Here is an 18,524-nt window from a genome sequence, read left to right on the forward strand (position 1 = left end):
AGGGAATCAAAGACAAAGTGATACACCACTTCTTACTTTTGCAGTTTGAAATGTTGTCAAGTAGTGATGAATATACTGACTAGGCTAACAAAGACCTACTCAGTTTGTAATGATTATCACAGGCGGGTCTCAGCATTTTGAAACCAGCATTGCAAAATGTACCCTCTCTTGATGCTAAATGCTAGCTTACATCAATACGATCACACAAAGTTCAACTCTAATAACATAGCATTCAATATGATCTAATGATAAATTAATATTCTTTAGGGTAGGCCCATCTTGCTGTTTAATTGTATTTTTTCCCATCTTAACCCCATGAAAAATGTACCAATCTGTGGTAACATTGGAGTTTGCAGCGTTGATAGAAATGAATATTTTGCAATACAGCATGGAGTTATGTTAACTTATTTTAAGATTTTTTTCTGATTCTGCTAAACTGTCAGAACCACTCCACGCAGTTGACAGGAGTCATCACTGACTCAAAGGCACAAAAAAAGAAAAGAAAATGTGGCATTTTTCCCAATTTCTTAGAAAAGAGATTCTAGAATCATTGATATTAGAACTAGAATTAGGGGGAATTAAATTGTTTGGCATAAATATTTAAGTGTCAGTAAGTTACACATGAATGGCATTGGCAGAAGAAATTTAAGATACAGTGTATGCTAATTGCTTAAAGAATATCTAGAGTTGGTGATATTTCCTCACTGAAGCAAATCAAAATAAGCTATAACTAAACCTTTGCCCATACATGCAGCTTCCTCCAGTGAACTATAATTAAACATGGAAGTATCAAACAATATGGATTGGTTTCTGTCTTATTCTTTGGTAACAGAAGTACTACAGTTCAGAAAAAAATGGAGAAATGAGAAGTTACAGTTAGTGAATTTGTCATTGCATTTAGGCCTGCTATAAATGCAGACATACTGTAAGTTTGGAATTAGACATAGGCAAAAGTGGCATCACCTAAAACTAATCTTCATGAAAAAGCACCTGGTTGTTTAATGGCTACATGTTCATTCTGAGTATTTAGAAGTGGATTTTCTCCACTTTGTTGTATTGAAATCTAAATATCAAAACAAGCTGAATATGGAATCAGCTCTGAAGTTGAAACTTTCATCACTTCATGCACAATTCCAGTCTCTGAAAGCTGGAAGGCAAAATAATCTATTTCCTTAAATAAGTCAATATAATAAATAAGTATGTGTAGACTGAACTTACATGTAGAAGTAATACTATTTCTCAATTATATGCAAACACTGCTGTGATTTAAGATATGAATTTATTTAAATGTATTATTCAATAGTAGCTTTTTGTAACTTCTTTATTTCATGGTCAACAGATGAGATCAACTAATTTAGAATTCTACAAATTTGGGGGAAGCTAAAAAGTGTTCCTCATGGTCAAAAATTTTGGGAAGCACTGCTCTAAAGCTGAACTTTGCCTCAATATTATCAGGAGTCATAAGCAAAAAGCTTGAGTAAAGTCTATTTCTAAATACATTTAGTATATTAAATGTACCAAATTGTTAGAAAGAGAGCCTTTAAAAGCCCAGGTATTAGCCTTATACTTGTCTTTCAATTCTGAATATTCTGTTGTTCTTACCTCCTTGCCAGACATGCATCTTAAAGGACCATTTTATATAGATTGTAAACCGTCCTCCAAGGTGATAAAAGATTTCACCATTTTTTTAGTCTTATTTCTGTGATATGTTGTTGTTTATTCGTTTAGTCGCTTCCGACTCTTCGTGACTTCATGGACCAGCCCACGCCAGAGCTTCCTGTCGGTCGTCAACATCCCCAGCTCCTTCAGGGACAAGTCCGTCACCTCTAGAATATCATCCATCCACCTTGCCCTTGGTCGGCCCCTCTTCCTTTTGCCTTCCACTCTCCCTAGCATCAACATCTTCTCCAGGCTGTCCTGTCTTCTCATTATGTGGCCAAAGTATTTCAGTTTTGCCTTTAATATCATTCCCTCAAGTGAGCAGTCTGGCTTGATTTCCTGGAGGATGGACTGGTTTGATCTTCTTGCAGTCCAAGGCACTCTCAGAATTTTCCTCCAACACCACAGTTCAAAAGCATCGATCTTCCTTCGCTCAGCCTTCCTTATGGTCCAGCTCTCGCAGCCATATGTCACTACAGGGAACACCATTGCTCTAACTATGTGGGCCTTTGTTGTCAGTGTGATGTCTCTGCTCTTAACTATTTTATCGAGATTTGTCATTGCTCTTCTCCCAAGGATTAAGCGTCTTCTGATTTCCTGACTGCAGTCAGCATCTGCAGTAATCTTTGCACCTAGGAATACAAAGTCTTTCACTGCTTCTACATTTTCTCCCTCTATTTGCCAGTTATCAATCAAGCTGGTTGCCATAATCTTGGTTTTTTTGAGGTTTAGCTGCAAGCCAGCTTTTGCACTTTCTTCTTTCACCTTCATCATAAGGCTCCTCAGTTCCTCTTCACTTTCAGCCATCAAAGTGGTATCATCTGCATATCTGAGATTGTTAATGTTTCTTCCAGAGATTTTAACTCCAGCCTTGGATTCCTCAAGCCCAGCATGTCGCATGATGTGTTCTGCATACAAGTTGAATAGGTAGGGTGAGAGTATACAGCCCTGCCGTACTCCTTTCCCAATCTTAAACCAGTCCGTTGTTCCGTGGTCTGTTCTTACTGTCGCTACCTGGTTGTTATACAGATTCTTCAGGAGGCATACAAGATGACTTGGTATCCCCATACCACTAACAACTTGCCACAATTTGTTATGGTCCACACAGTCAAAGGCTTTAGAATAGTCAATAAAACAGAAATAGATGTTTTTCTGAAACTCCCTGGCTTTTTCCATTATCCAGCGGATATTGGCAATTTGGTCTCTAGTTCCTCTGCCTTTTCTAAACCCAGCTTGTACATCTGGCAATTCTCGCTCCATGAACTGCTGAAGTCTACCTTGCAGGATCTTGTGCATTACCTTACTGGCATGTGAAATGAGTGCCACTGTTCGATAGTTTGAACATTCTTTAGTGTTCCCCTTTTTTGGTATGGGGATATAAGTTGATTTTTTCCAAGATGATGGCCATTCTTGTGTTTTCCAAATTTGCTGGCATATAGCATGCATTACCTTGACAGCATCATCTTGCAAGATTTTGAACAGTTCAGCTGGGATGCCGTCGTCTCCTGCTGCCTTGTTATTAGCAATGCTTCTTAAGGCCCACTCAACCTCACTCTTCAGGATGTCTGGCTCTAGCTCACTGACCATACCGTCAAAGCTATCCCCGATATTGTTATGCTTCCTATACAGGTCTTCTGTATATTCTTGCCACCTTTTCTTGATCTCTTCTTCTTCTGTTAGGTCCTTGCCATCTTTGTTTTTGATCATACCCATTTTTGCCTGGAATTTACCTCCGATGTTTCTAATTTTCTGGAAGAGGTCTCTTGTCCTTCCTATTCTATTGTCTTCTTCCACTTCCGCGCATTGCTTGTTTAAAAATAATTCCTTATCTCTTCTGGCTAACCTCTGGAATTTTGCATTTAATTGGGCATATCTCCCCCTATCACTGTCGCCTTTTGCTTTCCTTCTTTCTTGGGCTACTTCTAGTGTGTCAGCAGACAGCCATTTTGCCTTCTTGGTTTTCTCTTTCTTTGGGATGTATTTTGTTGCCGCCTCCTGAACAATGCTGCCAACTTCTGTCCATAGTTCTTCCGGGACCCTATCTACTAAGTCCAGTCCCTTAAATCTATTCTTCACCTCCACTGCATATTCCTTAGGAATATTAGTGAGCTCATATCTAGCTGACCCACAGTCTTCCCTAATCTCTTTAGTCTGATCCTAAATTGTGCAAGAAGAAGTTTGTGATCGGAACTACAGTCAGCTCCAGGTCTTGTTTTTACCGACTGTACAGATGTCCGCCACCTTTGGCTGCAAAGGATGTAGTCAATCTTGTTTCGGTGTTGTCCATCTGGTGAAGTCCATGTATAAAGCCGTCTCTTAGGTTGTTGGAAGAGAGTGTTTGTTATGCAGAGTGAATTGTCTTGGCAAAATTCTATCAGCCTATGTCCTGCTTCGTTTTGTTCTCCCAGGCCATACTTACCTGTAATTCCAGGTGTCATTTGACTGCCCACCTTAGCATTCCAGTCTCCTGTGATGAAAATAACATCTCTTTTAGGCGTGTTGTCCAGTAGGTGCTGCAGATCCTCATAGAACTGCTCTACTTCAGCTTCTTCAGCATTTGTGGTTGGGGCGTATATTTGGATCACTGTGATGTTAGATGGCTTGCCCTGAATTCGAATTGAGATCATTCTGTCGTTTTTTGGATTGTATCCAGCACTGCTTTAGCCACTTTACTCCTAATTATGAAGGCTACTCCATTTCTTCTGTGGTCCTCTTGTCCACAGTAGTAGATCTGGTGGTCATTTGATGTGAAGTGGCCCATTCCAGTCCATTTCAGTTCACTGATGCCCAAAATGTCTACCTTTAATCTTGACATCTCACCAATAACCACATCCGATTTGCCCTGGCTCATAGATCTTACATTCCAGGTTCCAATGGTGTGTTGATCCTTAGAACATCGGATTCGCCGTTCACCAGCAGCACCCTCGGCCGCTAGCCATCCTTTTGGCTTTGAGCTAGCTGCGTCATCACGTCTGGGGCTAGTTGAACTCATCCTCTGTTCCTCCCCAGTAGCATTTTGACCATCTTCCGACCTGGGGGTCTCATCTTCCGATGGTATACCGACATATCTCTGGTTGTACTGATCCACTGAGTTTTCACGGGAAGAATACTGGGGTGGGTTGCCATTACCTTCCCCAGGGATCGCATTTAGTCTGACCTCTCTGTCATGACTTTCCCATCTTGGGTGGCCCTTCACGGTTTAGCTCATGGCATCATTGAGGTGCTCAAGCTCCAGCACCACGACAAGGTAACGATCCTTTGCTGAAGATTTCAGTGATATAGGAGCATGAAATTACTTTGCTCTTACTCTCCTAAAGAAATGCATTTTGAACCAACCCTGGTGAAGTTGCAATTCAGAAATCAATTAAAGAAAAGCAAGGCTAATGAACTTTTAAGTTGAAGGAGACTCTGAGGAGGGAAATCTATTCCATTATCTCTTTGCGGGTTAGAATGAGAAACATCCACACCCTACTGGAAGACTGAAATAATTTGTTTGTTGAGACTTCTATGCTGTTCAGTTCCTGTCGGCTCTGAATGGCTTATAAAATGCCAAAACATAGGGTTAAAAACATTAATCATGTAAAGCACACCTAATATATTATAACAGTGCTCCCCTGGGGTAGATTAACCTCGGCATCCCCAATGCTTTCCTAAAGAGCCAAGATTTTATGACTCTTCAGAAGCCCAATAAGGTGGAGGAGGACTGAAAATTCAGGGGTTAGCTGTCCTATAGAAAGGGGGCCAACACTGAGAAAGCTCATGCCTGGGATCCCTATAAGTGGCATTCCTTTAAGAAAGGGAAATACATAGGCAGCTGCATGCTGCACCAACTGAAGCTTCTAAATGGCATTTAAGAGCTGCCTCAGAGTAAACTGTAGTAGTCTAGTCACAAGGTGATAAGGGCATGAGTGACCATGCATAAAGCCTTCCAACCCAGAAATGGCTGCAATTTATAGACAAGGTGTAATTTTGCAAAGACTCTCCTGGCCACAGCCTCTAACTGTGTTTACAGCATGAGCCTTGAGTCCAGGAGAAGCTCCAGATTGTAAGCCATACAGGGGAGCACAACCCTGGTCAGAGAAGGAATACTTCTGAATTCAGCAGGCTTTCAAATCCAGAGCCATTCTGTCTTGCTGGGATTCATCTGAATCTATTTTTCTCCACCCAGGCTCCCATACCTTCCAGACATTGGTCAAAACATTCACTGCTTCACCTGTTCAGCCAAAGCTGGATATGTACAAGCTGGCATCATCCACATATTGATGATATCCCACTTTTTGCTGACTAATGACTTCTCCCAGCAGTTTCATGTAAATAGGAGAGAAGGGCTGATCTGCAGTATCTCTCATTGGAGCTCCTGCAGACTTGGCCTCTCCCTACCACATCAACTGCAACTGTCTCCTCAGGAAGAAAGAGAGCCATCATAAAATAACGCCTCACACTTAGCAACTCTCAGAGCCAACAAGAAGGATAGCTTCGTCAATAGTATCAAAAGCCCTCAAGGGATCCAACAGGACCAAGAGAGTTGCATTCCTCTATTCCAGATCTGCCACAGGTCGCATGATAATCAATTATCTATTATACTATATCTCAAGGGCAAAATAAGTTTTATTAAAGTTAAAATATCCAAAAAAAAAATCCCAACTGCCCTTTACTCACAGTATTTTTTTCAAGGCAAAGCAAATAAATAAAACGGCCACTTTTGGGGAAGTGGCAAAACCATCCCTAAGATTAACTGGAAAGTCATAAGGGAGAATGGCAAGGCAAAAGGGCATCTTGACTTAGGGAAGAGAGAATTTTGAGCAGATGGTAGGGAGAACAGAAATGCTGCAAAATTATTTTTGCAGTTTTTCCTTTGGAGCAGTAGCTGAATCATAAGTTAACTGGTTTAGCCTAAAAACACCTCTCCCAAGCTCTATGATGTCACAGGTGTGTCAAAGGCATGGCACTGATCTTGGATTGGCCCAGCCTTTGGAATGCCTTGCTGTCAACTACCCCGTCGTTACCCACACTAATGCAGTACCGTCCTGTATTCAGAGGCAGCATCTGGTCAGCCTCATTGGGCCTCAGAAGTGAAGCAGCACTAGGCCTGATTAGTACTTAGATGGGAGATCTCCAAGGCTTAGTAGGGTTATAGCTAGACTGGGAAATCAGAAACATCATGGAGGAAGGCAGGGGCAAACTACTTCCATATTGCTTTCAAGAATTACACGAGTGTATCCAGTATTCACCAAGAGTTGAACTTGATTCAAAAGAGACTTTTCAATTACACAGAAAGAAGAGATCTTTGAAAGAGGATTCAAACTAATCCCAAAATCCTAACAATAGAAAAGGACCTCTTTCTTCAAGGTGATTTCAGTAAAGCACAAGGATGTGAGAAAGAGATTGTAGAAGGTGTATAGGGTTAAAAATAGTTGCAAAGAATGTAGCCAAAAAGAGCACAGAATAGTTAACATTAAAAGAAAAATAAAAATGTAAGATGATTTTAATGGAAATCAGACATCACTCTGAAAATGGATGAAGCAGGCCAAACAAGGAGCTTCTGGTAAAGGGAAAGGGATTTAAAAGAGAAGAGATAAAATAAAGTGAGGCAATGAAGGAAGGAAAGTTTTAGAGATTTATGTGGCCATGGTAGTGGTACATTGAAAAGTAAAACAAATAAAACCTGTAACTGTTAGTGTCCAAGAAAAAAAATGATGAAAAGGAAGTCATAAAGGCTGTGAGAATGTTGAAGATGGTTTCAACTGTATATGGTGTAATTGGATAAATGTTAAACTATAGGTGTGACCTTTTTTTTAGCTGTGTGGTGTGTTTACTGTATGTGTAAAGGCTGTATCTGTGCCTGATCATTAGAAAAATGTCACTTTTGTTCCCATATACAAAGGGGAAGCAAAAACTACAGGGGTTTAATGTGTGAAATGTGTCTGGAAAGGGGTTTGGCAGAATTCTGATTGAAAGGGTACAAGAGGAGACAACAAGCAACATTTCTGAAGTACAGTATGACTATACTCTTGGCAAGGGGTATGCAGACTGATATTTGCTCGTTTAGGAATGTATGACTCTATAAAGGAAGGTTTAATGTACATTTATTAATTGAAAGAAAGCATATGATAAGGTGAATTTCTTAAATTATGGAATGTTTTTAACAAATATGGATTGAAGGTTAGTCGCTGAATGCAGGGAGAGTATTGTTATAAAGTATATGCTAAACTAAATGGAATACCTAGCAATGGTTTAGCGCTAAGCAGGGAATAAGATGAGGAAGTGTGATGTTCCCTTGGTTGCCTTATTTATTTATTTAATTGATTTATCTCACATATGTGACTCTGGGTGGCTTATAATAAAACAGATAAAACACATACAGTAGAATACAAATGTACAAACATAAAACACAGCTGCCGGGAATCATTAAAAACAACATTAACATAACCAGGAGACAGGCTCTGTCCCACACCCAAGGCCCCAGGCTAAGACACAAACCAAGTTTTCAAAGCCTCACAAAAGGCCAGCAGGGTCAGAGAGAACCTGATTTCCATAGGAATGATGTTCCAAAAGACGAGCACCACAGCAGAAAAGGCTCTCCTTCTGAACCCCTCCAGCCATACTACTTAGCCAAAGGTATCCAGAGCATGATCCTCCTGCTGCATTGGGTAGAATGGGTAGAAACAATGGGAAAGAGACAATCCCTTATTTATGAGTAAAAGTAGAAGCAGTGCTTGTGATTATGTTAGATGATAATAATAATCTAGATACAGTGAGGTTTTTGTATTCTCAGTCTGTCTGTATAAGTCTAGTTCGATTTGCCCTACATCCTGAGACTCCCTCCTGAAAATACCAGGTGACAATGTACGTATTTGCCCTAGATTTTCTGCAAACATTTATTCAGAGACTCTGTTTCCTTTGCCAAAACTGGCTAGTTATGTTACCTATTTGTTCAAAGCAAATAGCTGAGACAACCTTATATGCTAAGGACAACTAAGCTGGGACAACTTTATATGCTAAAATAGTAGAATATGAAGCCAGTTTATAAATGTCTGGTTTGACATATCTCAGTTTTTCTATTAAGATCCATGAGAACTGTTCAGATGTATATTCTTTAGGGAATTGAATTTTGAAATACTCCTCAGAGCTCTTGCTTAAGTATCCTTGTGTATGCATCAGCAATTCTTTTCACAATTTTCTGTCTTCTTTGAAGACATATAAAGATTCTGTGATTAACATCAGATTAACATCAGATTCTGTGATTAACATCAGAGATACTCACTTGTTCAAGATATGATATGGTTCCATTCTCATTATTTGTACCAGGTTTGATCATGGTCCCTGACTGTAATCACATTAGTATCCAGTTTATATACTGATAAGCAATGTTCTCATTGTTTTTAACTTAATTTTCTCTGCTTAATGTGTAAATGAAAAAAAGTTGAATCACATTTTTTTTTTAAAAATCCTTGTCTTCCATCCATCAGTGATTTATTGTATTAAATTGGATCTTGCCAAAACTCTGTTTGGGATAAATTTAACACTCTTTCACTTGTTAAAGCTGTTCAGCGGGCAGAAAATTCTTCTGTCTAATCTTATCTTGTTCAACAGTTGTCTAGTTAGAATCAAAAAAGAACCAAAGTTCTTTTGATGTGCAAAAAACTGTGATTATATTTAGACTAAATTAATTCAAGGTTCACATATATATTGTGATATTAAATATCTGTAATACAATTTAATACTGATTTTGTCAGGTTATGATGAATGAAGTTATGTTGGCATATATGTTTGTATCTTTGTTCTTCGTTTAAATAACAAATTTTAGCTGGTACTTCATATTCCAGTAATTTAATTTTGAGAACCAGCAAAATATTATTACTAATAATAGATAATAATGCTAGTTGGTTCAGGTTAAAATTAGAAACTTAGACCACCACTTTTTGCAACAAAGTTTTACTTCTATTTCCCCTTGAGTTTCTGGCCCATATTATGAGGGTGCAATATTCTTGTCTGTCCAGGCCCTTGTTTTTCAGCTGTATGCCTGTGCTGTGGGCTCTGTCTTTCAACATCTATTTCCTGCCTCAGTATTACAACAGATTACTGTTTTATATACCCTTCACTTCCACTTACTTTCCCCAGTCCTCAATCTATGGGCCTGAATAGCAATCCTACATCATCTCTTTTTCTGTTTTCTTGCATACTATTGAACTTGTATGAGATTTTTCCAATCCACTTGTCTTGTCTGCAATAAGAAGCTGTGTTAGTTTCCTATTTCTGTGCAATCTACCTTTTCAGACCTCTAGCAGTTTGATAGGAAAGCAGAACAGACACAGTGACAGTCTCCCTTCATCATTCTGCCCCACATGGACACACAACGCTGTCAGTTTCAGTTTATGGCTCAGTAAGATGGAAAAAGTAAAGTGTTGCAAATTATACGAAAAGCCAGCTTTCTCCAAGCTGGCCAGTGGCTAAATTGACTGCAGCTAAGATCAGAATTGTAGTCAAACATATGTGAATAGCAAGTCAGCATTTTTCAAACTTTGGATCTGTTTCCACTACTGAGTCACAACACTGCACTGGGGAGTATGTTTCACATCTCTCCCTCAAACTAGCAGGATGGTGAAATTGCCTGAAAGTATGATGGAGTTAGAAAGATAAAAAGGTTGTTATTTTGATGATGATGATGATGACGACGATGATGATGACGACGACCATGCCTCAGTTAAATTCTTAAGCCCAAGGTGCTTTTGTTGTGTGGTGTATAGCTTTGTGTATAGAAAGATTTAAAAGGCTGAAAAGCAACACGAACTAAATATATTAGAACAAAGCTGCATGTTCCCCAATGTATGCCTAATTCTTTTTCATGCTGGAATCTGGTGTTTTAGACAGATACACTTTATTACACCAAAGGGCGGCAGCTTAAAATAACATAGAAATGATGTGTCCGTTAATATAAGTTTAAAAAAAACAAATTAAAAAGGATGTGAGTTGAGTACAATAACTGAAGATAATAAATTACAAATTTTACAGTACGTAAATTCCAATTTAGTCTAGTGGCTTCTGACACAAGAGGTCCAGGGCAAAATTTAGCCACTTTCTTGGAAATGTCAGTGAGTTAAAAGCACACTGTTTTTCTGTTAGTGCCAACTTGAATATTTTGCAACTAGAGAGGTTATCAGTCCTGCTCTCCAGGGATGATAGATTGGCCAAACCAGCAGTATATGAATAGCCATTTCAGTATCAGAAAGATACATCAATTATGTGTTTGTTTTGCTACTGAAATTGAGATGATCTTGGAAGAAAGCCTTGTTATATTTCCCTATTAACACTATCAAGGAGAAGGCATCTAGGTGTGCCAGAGTGAATGCCCTTTGCTATGATAATACAAAAAACTGGAACATATATTTAGGGGTAGATGAGCTTGAAAGAGGAAGGTTGTTAAATTGTGCTAAGTAGCAATTGCTGAGAAGGGGCTAAGGATCTAATTTTCTGGAATTACTAATTTGGTACTTGAATTGATTCTTTGTCTCTTAAGATTTTGATTTTTAAGTGTATGACATTTTTATTTTATTTTCCTCTTTGCTCTCAATTACTTGAAGCTTCTGTATCTTGTTATTTTCCTCTAGCCATAAAAATGCATAAAATAAAATTCATATGGAAATATGTTTATGTGCATGTGGGCATGTATGTGTTGGGGTTTTTTTAATCCTTTCAGTCGTGTCTGATTCTCGAAGCCTGCCTGGACAAGTCCCTGAAGTTTTCTTGGCAAGGTTTTTCAGAAGTGGTTTGCCATTGCCTCCTTCCTAGGACTTAGAGAAAGTGACTGGCCCAAGGTCACCCAGCTGGCTTTGTGCCTAAGGTGGGACTAGAACTCACAGACTCCCAGTTTCTAGACAGATTCCTTAACACTACACCAAATTGGCTCTCCATTTATGTGTATACTTGTGTGTGTGTGTGTGTGTGCATGTGTGTATGTACTCCTGCCATAGGCACAAAAACAGCTGGCTGACTTTTGGGCCTGTCACTCTCTCCCAACCCTAGGAAGAAGCCAGTGACAAAACACATCTGAAAATGTTGCCAAGAAGAGAAACTGCATGGACTTGTCCAAACAGCCACCAAGAGTCAAGATTGACTTGAAGATATAGATATAGATACTGTACACTGTAGATATATCTTCAAGTTAATCTTGACTCTTGGTGACTGTCTTTTCACTATTAATTGTACTGTGCTCTGTCATACTCCTATTTGTGACTGACTTGCTTGAGTGATTTTTAGCCCTGTCAAGCGTCTCCTAGTAATAGAAAGCCTGAGAAATCCTAGTTTAAGTAATCAAAAATTGAGTTTTGACATTAGGGTCTGTTCAGAAGAATTCAATGTTTCTCTAGAACTTAAATAACTTGTGCAAAATTTTTACAACTTTAGTTATCTATTAACACATCAACATTTGCCATGATCACTTGGTAAGCAAAATACCATATTCTTCTTACATTCTTCACTGAGCAGGCTGCTCAGCTAGCAAGTTTAATATCATTTGTTTGCAAGCATGTCTTGCAGAAACTAGCCATTGTGAAGAGATTAATTGTTGTGATCCACCATAAATCCCACTAGCATTGAAAACTGCAGTACATTCATTTTATAGTACTGGAAAGATGTTCACAAGAAATTTCAGATTCTTACTGACAAGAAGCTAAGATAATAATAAGAATTCTGGAAGTATTGGGAATTATCTAATTTTAGATAATTATACATGATTTACAATCATAGTGTAAGCGGGAATGATTTGTTTTACTACAGTAAAACAACATTAATAAGCAATTATTCTTAATAAGCTTATTTAGTCATTTAACACCTTTTATATATTGTACTGCTGAATTCCAAAGTGACTCCCAGAGATTTCCAAATATAAACACAACAAACAATAAATACATAAAAACAAATAAGATGCACCAACCCAAACCTGCTGTCCATAACCAATGGTGACAACCCTTACAGATCCAAAGCTTGGTGGAATAGCTCTACTTTAATGGCCTTCCTAAATACCAGCAGAAGGGGCACCATCTGAATCTCTAGTGAAAAGCTTTTTCAGAGGGATGATGCAAACAACAGATAAACATTCTGTCCTACCCTACATGAACCTCACTTATGGAAGGATTTTTAACCATTTTTATATGACAAACAAATAGGATGAGACAATCCTAGTGGAAGAAGATAATATTTAAGATACCCAGGTGTCAAGCCATGAAGATTGGTTCAATAATATAGAACCATTACTTTAAATTGTATACGGAAATTTATTGGCATTGAGTGCATCACCTGCAAGACTGATGTTACATAGCTGTAATTGTGTTGGCTGCCAGAAAGTGGGCTGCTGCAATTTGTACCAAATGAAATGTCTGTTTTTGAAGTTTAGTTTTCAAAAACATCTCTATATAACATACATTGCAGTCTGTCCTTAAAGTGGTAAAGGTATGAGTTACTATTTCCCAAACCTTCCACTGCAGGTAAGGTTGCAAACTAGTGCCCACAGCCCCGCAAAAATCTAGGTTAAAGCTCCCCTGATCATGGTGTCTCTGACATACAAGAAGTAGTCATGAGTTCAGAAGTGCTTCTGCCTCATCAGACAACACCAGGGCTTTCAGACATACAGTACAGTGGTTTGGGAACAAACAGCATCTCAGCCTCCAGACTCACTGGTTCCTAACAGGCCACAGACCGGTACCAGTCCATGGCCCTGGGGTTGGGGACCCCTGGCTACAGTACATGAGAGATTACCTGGGACAGTTCCATCCTTCCTAAGGCATAAATATTGAAGTCCCCCAGCACAAATAACCAGGGAGTTTCCAATAAAAAGCCAGCAATTATGTCTGGAAGCTCATGAAGGATCCCACCTTGCAGAAAAATGGATAGCACATCAACAGGATACTGAAATCTATAGTGCCCAATTTCAAATACAGGCAGCCCGTCATTTGTAGGGGCTGATGATCCTTGGTTACCACAAAGGTGTCCATGAGAATCATTGCTGCTCTTTCTTTCCTATCCTGAAGTCATGGCTCTGAAGGACTTAAAACCTGGGAGAGCATATTTCAGGCAGGATGATAATTCCATCTTTCCCAACAAAGTGTCAGCACAGGTCCATTTGTTCATCCACAACTAAGTCATGGATGAACATGTTCTTTTCATAAGTGGACCTGGGATTACCAATAGCAGCCTGAGTCCAAGGTAATCTAGCTGCATGACCGCTGACCAGGAAAAGGAAGCCAGCACCAAATTGCTGGTGTTCTTTCTCTTGTAACGTCCAATCCCCAGCCCTCCCTCCTGGAGGCTAGTGAGCATGCTAGGCACTCATGGGGTAGGAATGGGAATTTAGGCAATGTTTTGTACCATCACGTAAGTTCTTTTTTTCCAGTAGACCCTGTATGGCTTTATTCCTTTTAGCACATTATCCAAGCATGCTATTAATGAAAATGATAATGTAGACACAATTTATAGGGAGCAGATGGTCTTTTTATAAAGTGCTTTCTTTTAAGGTAAGAAAATTGAATCTATTTCTAATCCTTCATTCTTTCATACTTTCACTGCTTTCTCCTTTACATTAAAGCCGGGTTTTGCTAAACAGCCTGCAGGTGAGGACTGAAATCAATAATTTGCAATCTTCATAAAACTCACAGGATTTTTCTTACAATGAAGCAGGAATTATTATTATTATTATTATTATTATTATTATTATTATTATTATTATTATTATTATTATTGGCAGTGGGAAATTAAGTGCATGTCACCCATATTTTTTCTTCTCTGTAATTTTCAGCTTGAGATTTAGAGTTTGGTATAGTGATCTGTATAGGATAAGGGTCAGGTGGGGTGAAATATGGCAGCATAGATCTTCTCTTGTATGTTTTTCCCAGGCCATAATGCCTCAATGTGCAGTCTACTTGTGAGACAGAAGCTGTGGGAAAGACGGAAGCAAGGTTTTATTGATGTCAATAAGGATTCCTCTGTCCTGGGAATTTTCTCATGTCCTGCATAAGGGAATTCTGCCACTTCAGAAAATAAAGAGAAGAAGAGAGGCAAGGCATGCATAGAGTGGGCATTGCCAGAGTGCTGGCATCAAAGCTCAAGGCTGCCAAGTTCTAAGAGTTGTTCAGCCCTTATGAAGAGTCATAGTTGATCAAGTAGAAGCCTGCCCCAGCCTGATGTCCTACAGATATGCTGGACCTGCGTGTTAACTAAGAATTCTAGAGTTGGAATCCCAGCACAAGTGGATGAGGCTAGATTTTGAATGGGAAGCCAATGATTCAAGGACACCAGCAGTTGCAGAATAAGATCTATGTATATTGTTCCAGTGGACAAAAGTAGCATAAAAACAAATCTTCCCTATCCATTTTAATTCTAGGTGATGTTGCATATGAGCACGCATACACACACACGTTTTTTTTCCACTTCATGACATTTCAGTTTATTTTACTCCTTTGGGGTGGGTTATTTCATTCTGAATTACAAACACATTTTTAATGTGGCAAGGAATACCAGTAAGAGGTTTGGGATGCTTGTCTTTTGAAGAATAACCCTGATGATCAAGTCACCACAATAGAATCTTTAGCATAGATTTGTAATCCTGCATGGCCATCTTTGATGTTGGAATACCAAAGTTTTGCTTTTCTCTCCTATTAAATGCTCTCTTATTTGTTCCTAACTTCCCCTGTTTAACAGCAGACAAACCCAGGGAGCCCTGAATGAATCGGATGATCCCGAGACAGGCTGTCTAACTGATAACAAGCCAACTTCTCGTCACTTCTATCCTGTCGCCTTGCTGCTTGTCAGCTCGCACTTGCTGGTTGTGTGGCTTATTCTAAGTCTTGCTTTACTATTAGCAAAATATCAGTAAAGTTCACTTCTATTTGTTGCTTTTTTTAAGAAACAGCAACACTTTAAAATGACACATTGTACTATATTGTTTATATATTCTTGGACCCTCAAATTAGTTCGTAAGAGGCCAGTGTCTTGAACTGCATACATTCTCCTTTTCTTCCCAGGAATCAAGAAAGCATACTATGCTCAAGTGATTTAATCCACTATCTAGCTCTAGCAAATCTTTTCACGTTGTCATTAGCTCTAAGAAAGCATTAGGGTATCTTGATCAGATTTGATCTAGTCATGAAATATGACCCATCCCCTTTTAATCAAATTCCTACTTGGGGGATTGTCAGCACTTTATTTTAATTCAGGACGATTTGCAGGAATACTTATTTTTCCCAGCATAATATTTGTACTCAGGTGTGAAAATTGCCAAATTCTACTTTACTAGATAGAATAATTTCCTTCAACAGTGCTATCTTTATAGTTTTCACACCAGGAGCCATGTAAAATTGGTTCCTTGTATGAAAATGTGATAAAACTTCCAGCATGATCATATATATATTTTTCTGTGGTAATTGGTCAAAAGATGTAAGAAGATGGAGGAAAGTATTTACATACTGGCATTTCAAACTAAGTCAAGTGTTCTGAGTAAGGTCACTAAGATTAATTTTCAGTGTGCTACTTTCATTACTTGCCAGTAGAATCCTTCTGTTTTAACAAATAATTTTAATATTTCTTTTAATTATTCGTTGCATAACTAACCCTTTTTTGTCAGGCCATTCAATGGCATATAGTAACTTATGATTTGTAACATAATTAACCTGTTGTAATTGTTGCTTTTGCTGCCTTTCCTTTACAACATGCGTCTATATTATTTTAAACAAAGTTTTCTTTCCGTTTTGATGCTCTGTGTTGGCTCTTGTGAATTTTGTACTGTGTATGAACCAAGCATCCTTTCTTTGAACAACAGAAAGTTGATTCATGCTCCAAGAAAGCCATGTTTCCTCTTTCATCACAAAGTTAAAAATGAGACCTCCAGAAAAGGTGGACGTTTCCTTTGTAAATCTATAGGGCCAGACTTAATAAAATGCCTTATTCATGGAACCTGTACACTTAAAATTACATGTAAACTTTAACATGTACAAAAAAGCAAAAGAAAACCAATCTGAAAAAAGAGAATTTTTAAAGTAAATATATTTCTAAAGCTAGAGTAAAATATATCATAAAAATATAATATCTAATCAAGCCACAGTGAGAAGAAATATATTTTAAAAATCCTATAACCTACTTCTGAGGGCAATAACTATATTGGGCCTGGCCTTGGATCCAGTTCTGTAAGATGTATCATCACTTGTGGAAAATATATTGTAGATTTATCTTTGTTATTTTTACTTCAATTGTTGCTAAAACTCTGCAATGTACAAAATAAAACATATTTATTTATGATTTGTTTCATGAAGTTGTCTTTTTCCCCCCTTTGCACTAGAGAAGGATGCCGCATAGAAAATGTCCTGAAGAATATCAAATGCAGAAAGTATGCATTCAACATGATACAGCTGATGGCTTTCCCAAAGTACTACCGACCACCAGAGGGAACATATGGAAAGGCTGACACCTAACCTTTTAGACAAAAATACACTTTTAAAAGTGTGCAGGATTACACAGCTCCATTCATTAGTTAACACACATTGTTTTGTGTGTTTCACAGATTGGGAGGATGTATATAAGCAAAAATACATAGGACTTCTTTTATCAAACTGTACCATCATTCAAAAGAAACTTCAGTAAATATGGTAGATTGAGCATCCAGGCAATGAACTATCTATTAATAAATACAGCATTTTCATAAAAAATAAAGTGTATATCATAAGCTCACCAGAGTTAAAGGTCTGATCCTCCATCCAATAGAAAGGCAAATCGTGAGTCTGGATTTAAAATCTAGCTTTTGATATTGCTAACTGGATTAAGAGCAAAGTCACTTTGCTGCTTTGCTGTTGTATATAAAATTCATAATAGAATTCGAAGAAAAAACTAATCTTTGTGATTTTGCCTTATTACCTATATGGAGATATTGTCACTTTTGTGGGCTATTTTTGCAGTTCCATCTATGTTTACTGCTGGCTGCTGCTTTTTTTTAAGTTTATACGCTCTACCAAAAGTGGGAGCTTTCATCCATCAATCTCAGTGGCATGTTGCAATCACATTGGAAGCAGGTAGGGTTTCTTAACTAAAAAAGCATTAAGGACAGTCTATAACAAGGATATCCACTAGAAACTATTCTTTGAAAATACTGGAAGATAAAGAGAACCACTGTAAGGAGCTTTTACTGGTAGCTTAAAAGAATGTTTACTTTTGAATAAAAATTATAGGATTTCAGTAATTTTGCAGCTTTCAGAATTAAATAGTAATCAGGATGAAGGATTCATTTGTTGATTTGTTAGTTAATCTGTCATTCATACAGAGTTAAATTTTATTTTTACCCACCAAAGGACAAGTTTTTATGTCGAAATTAATTTGTGAATGTTAATACAGAATTAAAAACAGTGCCTTTTTCAAGTGAAATGTAAGGTTAGTGTAAGTTTTACATTAGATTCATAGATGCTGGAATGAAAAGCAACAATCATTTATAGAAATGGTGCTCTTTAAGAAATTTAAACTGATTTCACAGTTCATTAAATCCCATTAAATTTTAAAACAGTAACATCTGGCAATAGAAGTATTGTTGGAAGTTGAAATGTATCCAATTCAAACATTTAGAATGGCTTTCCCCAACTACAACTCCCACAATCTATAGGTCGCACAGTTAAATTTCTTGGGCTAGTCCAACTCAGTTGGGGAGCACTCAATTAGAAATGCTGTTCTAGAATAACAAAATAGAAATTACTAATTTTTGCAGAAATAATAACCCAGAAATTGAATCAAAAGTTGTGAAATATCAAACTCCAGACTGGTTTCCTTCTCTTTTTACCCCCTTTTTCCCACAGAGTACAAATCTCTGTGTATGACAGAACCTCCATATTTAAAGA

The 18,524-nt window shown here is 38.0% G+C and overlaps 1 protein-coding gene across 1 annotated transcript in view; it reads left to right on the forward strand.

The window, feature by feature from the left end:
- Nucleotides 1-16,944, forward strand: part of INPP4B (inositol polyphosphate-4-phosphatase type II B) — a 166,517-nt gene extending 149,573 nt beyond the window's left edge. Inside the window, exon 24 of the mRNA XM_063310809.1 lies at nt 15,352-16,944. Coding sequence (XP_063166879.1) covers nt 15,352-15,526 — 175 coding nt within the window. The 3' untranslated portion in view covers nt 15,527-16,944. The remainder of the gene's footprint in view (nt 1-15,351) is intronic.
- The last annotated feature ends 1,580 nt before the right edge of the window (nt 16,945-18,524 follow it).

The sequence above is a fragment of the Candoia aspera genome, chromosome 8, assembly GCF_035149785.1.
Source record: "Candoia aspera isolate rCanAsp1 chromosome 8, rCanAsp1.hap2, whole genome shotgun sequence".
NCBI lineage: Eukaryota > Metazoa > Chordata > Lepidosauria > Squamata > Boidae > Candoia > Candoia aspera.